We start from the raw sequence: 11,001 nt of genomic DNA, 5'->3' as shown, positions 1-11,001 counted from the left end.
CACACTTTCTGCCTCCCTCCAGAACCCAAACGTTACCTGAAGAAGCAGTGAGTCAACAGTTAAGAGCCGATGACAACCTCCTGGATCAGTCCAACCTTGAGGAGCGTCTCACTGTCTGCTTCCTCTGTGGCTGGTACGTTTGGGAAGCTCCTCACACACGCAGAAGAAGCTGTCACCATCACCATCTGCTCGCCTCTATGTTCCAGATTTGAGCATCTCCCACGTATCTAACAGTTCAGAGGATCCATCAAAGTTCAAGGATTCAAGAGGAAACAGAACTCGCCAGATTGGCAGCACTTCAGAACGGAGCGTACTGCCAAAACACACATACACACGCGTGCGCACACACACTTTTATCAACACAAACCTATAAAGAAATCAATCAAGGCAAACAGGAAGTTTAGAAATCAAATTTGTATATACATATATATCGTTTATAATACGTGTTTATATAAGGCTCATACAGCTACCATGTTTGATAAGTACTGCAAATCACAGTTCTCATACACAGTACACTTAATCACAGTTACAGATAGATCACCATATTCAGAATGCAGGTTTCTTTAAAACATAAAGGCATTGTTGGAGAGAAGTGGTCACAGAGCACAGTAGAAATATTCTTCTTCTTCTTTTGGCGTATCACCGGTGATCAGGACAGGGAAGTGTCTCATCTACAGATTCTACTGATAATTTCTATTTCCTACATGGAACACTAGATATATTCTATTGCTCATGTGCTCGTTTTCAGAGCCTTGTTTGTACCTTTTCCCCTTTGTTCATACAGTAGGCGGTTAGAAAATGACTGTACATGAACACTATGTGCATATATAGCCAAACATATTGAAAAAAAGTATTTACATATTTGATGTTTTCTAATTTAAGTTGGCACGAATCATCAGATTTTCATTGAGGCCCGAAAAACCAACAAATTCAGACTTCTCACACTTTAATTTGAAAGTAACTAAGTACATTGTGGTAAATTCTAGCCTAATTTCTGAAGTATTAAAACAGCATCCAGGCAATAAATCCTAAAGTTTAGGAGGGTGTTTAAACTAAAAAAGTTTGATTGTTATTCAAATATACTGAACAATACAGATGAATATATATGCACATATGTATTGCAAATCTTTTTTTATGTACCTCAGTATTCACTATTCACAGTTGGAAGACATAATAACACTTTAAAAGGAAAAATCCACCCTCACATAGTCTCTTATACATCAGGGGTTATTTTGTAAGTACCGTTTGGGATCCAAGTCTCTGAGGATGTCTTCTGAGCAGAAGAGCAGGTACAATAGTCACAACAAACACAGCAAGAAGTTTCACACCACTTTCTAAAAGTGCAACATGTATTACTGCACTGCATTCTGGTCTATTGAGGCTAATTTCATTAGTATCTCCTCCTCTTCACTGAGCATGTGGAACACAGACAATGTATTGCACAAACTGCTGTTTTCAACATTACAGTATTTTAGGGTGGACTTTTCCTTTAAAGGACCAGCATGGCAAAATTTAGTGGCATCTTGCAGTGAGGTTGCAGACTGCAACCAACTGAACACCTCTCCCCTTCCCCCTCCAAGCATACAGGAGAATCTACAGTGGCTGAGAAACTCACGAAAAACTTGAAAGGCCCTCTCTAGAGCTAGTGTTTTGTTTGTCCGTTCTGGGCTACTGTAGAAACATGGCGGTCCAACATAGCGGGCTCCGTAGAAGAGAACCTGCTCCCTATGTAGATATAAAGAGCTCATTCTAAAGTAACGATAACACAACAATTTTTATTTTCAGGTGATTAAAAACTAATTAAAACATACTTATGAATGTTCCACTGGATGCCACTAAATTCTACACACTGCACCTTTAACTCATAGTTGCCTTTTACCTCAGAGGACGTGTGTGATTATTAATCAGCTGATTTGATTTTTGTCCTTGTCCATTATTATTATTATTATTATGGATCTTCATCAGAGCAGCTTCTTTGATCCAGCACTTTCACAGTCGCCTCGCCGACCCACGACCCAAAATCTACATTTGCATCAGACAAACGTATTTTAAAAAAACTACAAAACTACTTAAAAAAGGCTCAGAGAGTCGGGTTAATAATAACAAAAATAAAAGCACAGTAGAATTTGGCCTCATTGCTTTGCTTTGATTGTCTTGTGTTTGGCTTGCTAGTCAGGATTTGGAGATTTTGGGGAAAGAGAGTGGGAGGGGAGGTGGGGGGGTGGGGGGTTAGGAGAAGTCCCACACGGCCTCGGTGGCGTCGGCGGTGGTTGGAGTCGGAGCGTGGCAGGACGGGCCGGGAGGGCAGGATACGGGAGGGTCCTCGGGGCTGGTGAGGGGCGCCGCTGGGTACATGAGGCTGAGGAAGGAGTCTCGGGTGTGCCTCTTCACCTGTCACAAACAGCACAACTGCTTAAACACCGCCACAAAACAATTCTAGGGAAAAGATAAGTTGTGTCTAATGGCTCATTACAGAACAATAATCTAACTAATCAGTGAAATCTGAGGTTTTCGGTGCATAACCAATAAATAACACACAATACACATGGGGTTGCATCTCTGAAAGCAGTTCACTTTGAATATTGAGTGTTGAAAGAGCAGCTGTAACAAATAGGATGATGAATTTTAATGTTTTTGCCTCTTTATATACAGTCCTAACCTGCAAATAAAATCATGAGCGCTCTATGTTTAATTCATTGATGTGTGCAGATTTGAGATTTTTACTCATGAAACTTCACATGACAACAATTTCACAAGGAAATAATTTTACCTGCTTGAAGAAGGCATGGGTCAACAGTGCAGATGCTGATGGTCTATAGAAGACAGAAGACAAAAACAGATGATTATGTCATCATATCCGATGAATTGTCAATTAAAGCTGACTGTTCCTCTAAAGTAAAGACCTGCGCTCGGGCTGCTGCTGCAGACACAGCTGGACCAGGTTGTGCAGGGTGGCCGAGTGGTTTTTAGGTCCAGGGCTCTGAGGTCGGTCGGTGGGAGGGGCGGTGGCGCTGTGTGTCAGGCTCCCGGTGGCCACGCTCTCCCCAATGCCAGAATCCACCCCTGAGCGTGAGACCTTCAGCCCCCCGAGCTCACCCAGCGGGAAAGGAGCCACGTCCAGCAGGCAGCAGTGAGAGCCACGCAGCTTCTGGAGCAGCATCTGAAGATGAAGATTCAAACAGTGGACGACAGGGCACGGTTTGTAATTTGTGTGAACCAACGCTTTAAATGCGAATCTGTACATTTTCAACAGCAGTTCGAATGGAAGTGTTTTCATTACCTGAGTGGGTGGCATGTCCTGGAAAGGCACCCTGCCGCTGACCAGCTCACAGGCCACGATGCCCAAACTGTAGATATCCGACTTCACTCCGTAACCGTGCAGGTCCTACTGAGGGCAACACCATGAAAGAGAGAAGAGACACAATAGATTAGAGTAAGGCTGGAAAAAACTGACATTACGATATTGTTGCTTTCTGAAATATTCATTTATATGTAGCTTGTAGGTACAAGACTTCCATTGGGAAATAATGTATCATTCTAATTTTGATCTGAACAATTTTAGAGAAAGAAATAACTTAGCCAGTGATGCCAGTGTTTTCAGTTAACACTCGACTCACGGTTTGTTTTTGTTCACTAATTTATTCAGTGAGGAGAAGTGTCAGCTCATGTCATAGAAGCATAACAGAATCTAGCGAGAACTGACCTGTCGCAGTAGTTCGGGGCTGAGCCAGGGCAGCAGGGCGGGGCTGTGATGGGGCATGTCGAACACTGCCCGCATCCTCTTTCCCTCACGCATCATACTGTAAACACTGTGGAGCCCTGAGAGGTAGACACGCCCCTCTCCTGACAGCAGGATATGACTGGCCTTCACTCCCCTGACGGACATAAATGTTTATATTTTTAATATATGTTTTTTCATTGTATTTGAGATGTATCTCATAACACCTTCTGTCTCCACTGACCGGTGAACGTAGCCCATCCGGTGTAAGTATTCCAATGCCTTCAGTACACCGTACAGCAGGTACGCTATTAGGGACTCACTCATCCCATCTGGGAAATATGTCCTTAGTAAGGTGTCTGCAGAGCCTGCAGACAAGAGGAGAGGGAAGAGGAATCATGGAAAATCTGCTGTGATTCATCTTAATTTAGAGGCAATGTGTGTAATAATTTGGGCTTGAGAAGGTTTTGTGTGAAGAAATGTGTGTGTGTTTGTGTGGGAGAAAGAGATTTTAATAAATACACATCAGCAGAAAAACCCTGAATTCTTTTCTAGTCATTCACAAAACCAGAACCTAGTGGTTTTCTAATAATTTAAGGACAAAACAAAACAAAAAGATTGAAGTGTGGTAGTGGCTGACCATAGGCCATGAGCGGCGTCAGGACCCAAAGCTGGCAGCAGGAGCTGAAGACCAGTCGAGAGGTCAGCAGGTTGGAGTGACGGAACAGCCTCGACAGCAGAACTTCGTTCTGGTGGATTAAGACATAATCAGAAAAGACTGATACCCTTGAAACTGTTTGAGAGGTTAAACTGAGCTTTGCTGACGAGAAACATATGCACTTAGCAAAAATGTCCTTTTCGGGACAGCAGCTCACCATGAGCTGCAGCAGCTCCTCCTCCGTGCACTCGTCCAGGTTGGTTTGTTTGACTGCCACCAGCTGGCCGGTGGGGACGTGGCGTGCCATGATCACCTGGCTCAGGTTATTGAAGCCCCTCCCTGTGACACAGGTTATTGGATTTAAGTTCAACTTGACCAAAGTAGTGAAATGGTCATGTAGTTCAGATGTTCCCAACCTTTTCTTTGTCTGATGTTGCCCCATAGCCTGTACTAGATGTAATTTAACACTGTTGATTATACAAAAGTGGATATTGTGATGATCATTTTTCTTACCAGACATAATTATCAGTCATTTTCTTTCACGCTTGGTGTGTTTTTTTCTTATTTTGGTCAATTTGGTCAAGCAACTTTGCATTCATACCAGGACCGTAGCCATCATTAAGGACACAGAGGTCATGTCCTTAGTAGTTGTTCTGGGAATTTGGGGTTTTTAACAACCTGAGGAGGACTTGACAATCTACAATTACACACCAATGACACATGATGGGGTTTTTAAGACTGATCCTGAAATTCAGCTCTTTCTAGCAACCTCCTGCTAGTGTGGAGAAAGCCTTTGAAACAGCATTTAGACCATCATGTAGGGAAGCACTGATGTAGGAAGACAAAATTTAAAGAAAATGTAATTAAATGAATAATTAAATGCGACAAAAATTTGGTGGGTAGTGGGAGGTGTGTCCTGTAAAGAGCCTGTCATAGCTGGTAGTTTATTAGTAATTGTGACAGTAGATATACTAAAGATCATACCAATTAGTAATCCTATTTGTATTTTTTTTCCCTCTGTACTATAAATGTGTTTTGTTATTTTGTAAGGCTAACCATGTGACAAATTAAAACCAGTGATTGCCAGTAATTTGGGGCTGATATTCAATGATATTTAACTTTTTTGTAAGTGGGTGGAACTGGAACTCTTATTTGCCATTTTTTTGGCGGCTGTAATGGTCTGACTCAAGTGTATGCACAGTCGTGGTGTTCTCACCCAGCTCTGCCAATAGCTGGTAGTGGGCGGGCTCAGCTGACAACCCTGTGATGTCATCACCACCCGCTGGCCCTTGCAGAGTGTATTCGGAACCGTCAGAACTCTGCTAGGACACACACGCATGTTATACATTTATCTGAAAGGTTACACAGAAAAAATGAAAAGGAAACTACTCTGTGAGTAAACATGATCTAGTGCATCATATATGTAAATGAAACATTTAAACACCCTCATGTGCACTCTCTTTAGATGGGAACTATGTTTTCTATAACCTCATCTATCTCCACTAATTTTTTTTTTACATAAAGATCAGTTAACTTGTCATGGTTATTCCTACTCAACATGTGAAAACAGTTGTATAAGGTATTCTAAACCTGATGATCTCAACCCAACCGGTCAAGGCAGTTGGTCGCCCACCTAGAGCCCGGTTCTGCTTTAGGTTTCTTCCCGTTAAAGGGGAGTTTTTCCTCGTCACTGTCACCAAGTGCTTGTTCATGGGGGAATCTTGGGTCTCTGTAAATTAAAGACTACAGTCTTGACCTGCTCTATGTGAAAAGTGCCCAAAGATAACTTTTGTTATTATGGACTAAAAGTCGGGACATCTCAGCTTCTGCTGCGTTGTTTTTGATCATTCTTTGTGGAAGTGCATCCGGTTCTAAATTGATGGAATATCCCTTTAATCTTAGCAGGAAAGTCCAATGTTGACCTCTAAACAAAATCACTGCCCTGGAAATGAGTAAGCAGCAAACAACTCTCAAATTCAGTAAATCATGAGTAAAAAAATCAAAATTAATAAAAACACCTTTCTTCTGAGTTTGGGGAAAAATCTTGAAAAAACCTAAATTATCAAATATTATAATGTGAATTACAATTGCAATATTCTATGACATAATCACAATTAGACTTCCTTGTTGGTACTGTTCAACCCGACTCCAAACTTCCACCTGTCTTTTCCCTGCAACCAACACAAACAAGAGAGTCACATTTTCAGACTACAGGCAAGTAAAGAGAAATCCACCAGGAAAAAAACTGCGAAACAGCAGCATAATAATGCGGCTTTGTTATTTGCTTTTGTTGGAGTGGAGAACAAGGCTTTTTAGTCATCCTAGCTGACATCACTGCGGCTGAAATTGTGAGTAGGCAGTGTGGGGGGTGGAGTAGGTTTCAACTCAAAGAGCATGTATATTTTGTGAGACAAAAATCAAACCATGAAAAACCTTTTCAGTCATATTCTAATCATTTTGTGCTATGGTACTTCCCCTTTAATAATATTTCTCACCCAATACCCGATTCCCTAAAGTGGATCATTGAATTTTCATCTTATCTAAATTCATCCACCTTGCAAATAGCTTTGTCCTGTAACAACCCAATAATCTCCTGCATGGATATCCACTGCCACTAAGGGGCTATAATGTGCAGATGACACTGGAGTTAGTTAGTCCTCTGTGCGCTGAGGTAATGTGTGAGGAGACGATGGCTGCCAGGAGGTGGCACTGTGACACAGAGAACAGTTAAGGGAGGAGAGGGGGATGCTTGCAGTTTTAGTGATGCAGACAGATTTTTGGGCTTCTCTCTCTCTCTCTCTCTCTCTTCCTCTCTCTCTCTCTCTTACAAACACACACACACACACACACACACACACACTTTCTGAATGTGTTTTATACCACACACATTCTCCGCATTCTCCACTTACTGCCCCAGCATTTTGTCTGTTTTTATCAAAAGGAAAAAGACACAGTAGCAGTACATGAATAATAATTATTAAGTAGTTAATAATAATTATTTAATATTAAAGTACTGCATTAAGAATGATTATAGTTATAGAGGAATATCATAAGACAGGCGAAAAAGGGAATACATGCAAATGATTTTTTTTTTTTTACATAGAATACCAGTGATGCTTTAAAGGGGCACTCCACTGATTTTACACATGAAAAAGCGAGAAGAAGAAGTTTATTTGTCATGTTTATTGCTAGTCAGCCTGCTGTTTAATGTCTTCTGTGGCTCTGGAGGAGCTTTGCGAGAAAGTGTGAGAAAATAACCCCTGATGATATAATAGTGATGTCATCGGGGATATCTTGACTTGGGCTTAAAACTTCAAGTTCATAACAAGAAGCCTGTGTTATGAACTGGGTGTAGAGTTGGAGAGATGGACATGAGGGGTTTAATGAAAGACACTACTGAGTTGCATTATGGGAATTGTAGTATCCAGTGCTTCTTCTGCAACAGTTTTGACCACTGTCTCTTGTAAGTCCCCCAACTTCAAGGAAGTATAATACTAAATCAATGGAGTACCCCTTTAGGCTCTGTCTACAACAGTCAGTCTTTAATAACTTTAAGGTCAATCTTAAAGTGTGATGCTGTGCGGTGATGATTCCATGGAAGGAGCATCAGTGTGATGCCTCTCTCCATGCTACTGACCAGGAACTGGTGGCTGGTGTCCTCATAGTGCTCTTCTATGTCCATAGGCTGGACCTGAGCGTGGGAGATGCAGGAACAGTCCTGGTGAAGGGGGGGAGGAGCACAGGTGAGACATGCCCTAAAGGACGAGGAGGAGGAGGAGGAGGAGGAGGAGGAGGAGGAGGAGTGAAGGGGGGAAACATGGAGCTAAGGGGGAGTGGAGGATGATTCGCTGCTTCATGTGGCTGGAGAAGTTCAGAGATGAAGCAGAGAAGCAAGCATCTGGAAATACGGGCTTGTGAAGGCACTCACGGGGCTTTTTAACAGAAGTGGTGAGTGGAGAGAGAATTAGAGTGATGATAACAGGCTACAAAGAGGAAGCTGAGTGACTGATGTGTCCTAACAGAGCAAGATAAGAGCTTCATACATAACTAGATGTGCCCATTATGAGATTATGCACGACAGCTGCTATTGCATCTGATATTTCCCACCCATATATGAATATATTCATTATACTGTATAATATACATTTTGGTAAGAGTCTCATAATGACAACATGTAAATGCAGATAGGTTACACTTTTCAGACATGCTATATAGTTTTAAAGCCCCCCCTTAGTTTTAACAGTCCCCCTATTGATTGACAGATGCTTGAAAGAAAGTATTATAAAAATACAAATTTGATAATCAGCTGTAAAAGTAATATTACATTGATATAACAGTCCATCACTGACTGGAAGCTCTTGCTTTAAATATACTTAAAAGATTGATTGATTTCCCACCAGAGGCATCTGCATGAGACAACTGATCCGTGACTATAAATCATCGACGACCAGGCATAAAAACAAAACCCATGCTGCATGATATTCTTACCAAGAAAGACATGGAGTCCTTTTGGCGACGGTAATATCACAGGCTTTGGCATTCATCCGCTCACAGGCTGCAGGAGACCGACCGCGATGGAGGGAGACAGAGGGGGGGATGAAGCGCAGCAGTGTAATATGAGACACACAGTGAATCCCCCCACTAGACTAGAAAGCAGCCAGCATCCATCCAACCTCAGCCATTCATCTACCCATCTGCAGCTTACCTGGCTGCATCAGCTGATCTATAGATCTGAGGAAATTATATTTAATTCACAGGAGGAGATCCCCGTCCAGTGGCATCCACACCGGATAGAAAAATGTGACAAAGCTTGTATTCCTCAGAATCAGAATCATCTTTATTGGCCGAGTATGTTTACACATGCAAGGAATTTGACTCCAGTTTAGTGGCTCTTCATGTACTTACATAATAACAACACAACAATCTTCAGAAATATACAAAAGGAATGACTATATACAGATGAAACCATTTCTGTGAACTGTAAACAGGATACAAATAATGCAAAAAAGTGAAGATGCTTGTTGTATGATTCTTCTGTTTTTGTCTGTTGGTTAGTTTGATTGTGTGTTTTGTTATTGCATGCGTTTTAACCAGGCTTGCCTGACTTGAATATCTGCCATCCTACCCCTTTTCCCCTTAGAGGACTACAATGAGAAGAAGCTTTTATCTATGTTGTGTTTTATCCTTGATAATTTATTTGTATGCGAGGACCAAGTGATTGCAGCCAAATGCATCTATCTATCTATTAGGGCTGAGTTTTGAAAAAATATCTAATTGTGATTATTCTGACTGATATCACAATTTGATATGATTTGCAATATTAGAGGGAATTATCATTTTGACAACATTATTCACATTTTTATTGAAAAACATATTAAAATGATTATGGTGTGATTTTTGCAGGGATCTGTACCAAACAACATTGTTATCTTAAGTCTGTAGAATATGATGTGTCGCCAGAACATCTCTGCAGCACAACAATATTTCATTTAAAATGGTATTTGGACATACATTTCGCCTTTAACAAATATCGCCCCTCCTGTGATTTGAAAATTGCAGTAGGCCATATTGCGATTTTGATAAAATTTCAATTAATTGTTCAGCCCCACTATCTATCTATCTGTCTATCTATCTTTAAGTTCAAGTAGTGCTGAGAAAAATATTACATGGCAAAAAAGTGTCATGTTACCCTACATATAGTAGGTGGTTATGTACAGTATATAAAGCCTGTCCAAATATATAGTAATGATTGACATGTATTGCACATTTTGTATTTTAAACTAAATAAATATGTATAATTTGTAGGTACAGTGGTATTATAGTGTTCCAGGGTTATTGCACAGCATTACAGTGAGTTAACTATTCTGCAGGAACATTTTAATAAGTTGCATAATGTTTTTATTTATAATGCACGAAAAAGAAGACATGTTGATAATGGTGCAATAAGGATTTGTGGATTAGAGTCCAAAATAGTATGATTTGGCAATAAATAGAAGTAGCAAATTCAATTGTACTTCAAGGTTAGATTAACAGCAGCCATTTTAGCTGCATTATTCGGACACTATTATTCAAATGTGTTGAGTTAATATGACCATTAGCGAAATTATGGCTATTTGTACACAATTTGAGGCCACGTTATTTTATCATGTTTTTTAACTCTGCAGAAAGAAATTTAAGCAACAGACTGCACGAAACCAAAATCTCGTTCACCGGTGTAAATATACTCGCCTGGTTCAAGCAGAGTTAACGTTAGCTCAGCTAACGTGACTCTCATATGTATTATATATATATTTAAGGTAACCTATATGTAATGAAAAGAAGCTGCTTACCTTCTCCTCTCGACAGCGGCTCTGACGCTTCGACGTAAACAAGTTAAAAATACAAAGGGGAGTCTGATATCTTCAACGACTTTTTACTTATAAAGTTCATATTATTTCATTTAGTGTCAAATTTATAGGGAGTGTGCGAGAAAATAATGAACGTTACTTTCAATGTCGAACCGCACAGATAATAATAACACGAAGCGAAAATGTTCATCTTTGACAGGACTTTTAATTAGACACAGATTTCTGGCGCAAGATAAAAACGTCACTGTCGCAAAGTGATGATGAATCTGTAGCCGTTT

The 11,001-nt window shown here is 40.6% G+C and overlaps 1 protein-coding gene across 1 annotated transcript; it reads right to left on the bottom strand.

Annotated features, from left to right (window-relative positions):
- Nucleotides 1–394: 394 nt before the first annotated feature.
- stradb (STE20 related adaptor beta) lies at nucleotides 395–10,977 on the bottom strand. Its single transcript, XM_044345142.1, has 12 exons — nucleotides 10,706–10,977; nucleotides 8,865–8,931; nucleotides 8,014–8,094; nucleotides 5,593–5,695; nucleotides 4,594–4,715; nucleotides 4,359–4,467; nucleotides 3,963–4,086; nucleotides 3,704–3,875; nucleotides 3,281–3,385; nucleotides 2,904–3,160; nucleotides 2,771–2,813; nucleotides 395–2,391 (listed from the first exon to the last, which is right to left on the bottom strand). Exons 2-12 carry the CDS (start codon nucleotides 8,874–8,876, stop codon nucleotides 2,230–2,232), a joined length of 1,290 nt encoding a protein of 429 aa, XP_044201077.1. The 5' UTR covers nucleotides 8,877–8,931; nucleotides 10,706–10,977; the 3' UTR covers nucleotides 395–2,229.
- Between the last annotated feature and the right edge of the window lie 24 nt (nucleotides 10,978–11,001).

The sequence above is a fragment of the Thunnus albacares genome, chromosome 24 (assembly GCF_914725855.1).
Source record: "Thunnus albacares chromosome 24, fThuAlb1.1, whole genome shotgun sequence".
Classification (NCBI taxonomy): Eukaryota; Metazoa; Chordata; class Actinopteri; order Scombriformes; family Scombridae; genus Thunnus; species Thunnus albacares.
The sequence above is the reverse complement of the archived record's forward strand: the minus strand, read 5'-3'. Positions and strand labels throughout refer to the sequence as shown.

Bases quoted from the DNA above. Each gene is read 5' to 3' on its own strand.
- stradb (XM_044345142.1), bottom strand. The intron at 4,468-4,593 runs GTGAGCTGCTGT...TTAATCCACCAG, and splicing joins AGGAGCTGCTGCAGCTCATG to AACGAAGTTCTGCTGTCGAG. The intron at 3,161-3,280 runs GTAATGAAAACA...CTTCATCTTCAG, and splicing joins AGGACATGCCACCCACTCAG to ATGCTGCTCCAGAAGCTGCG.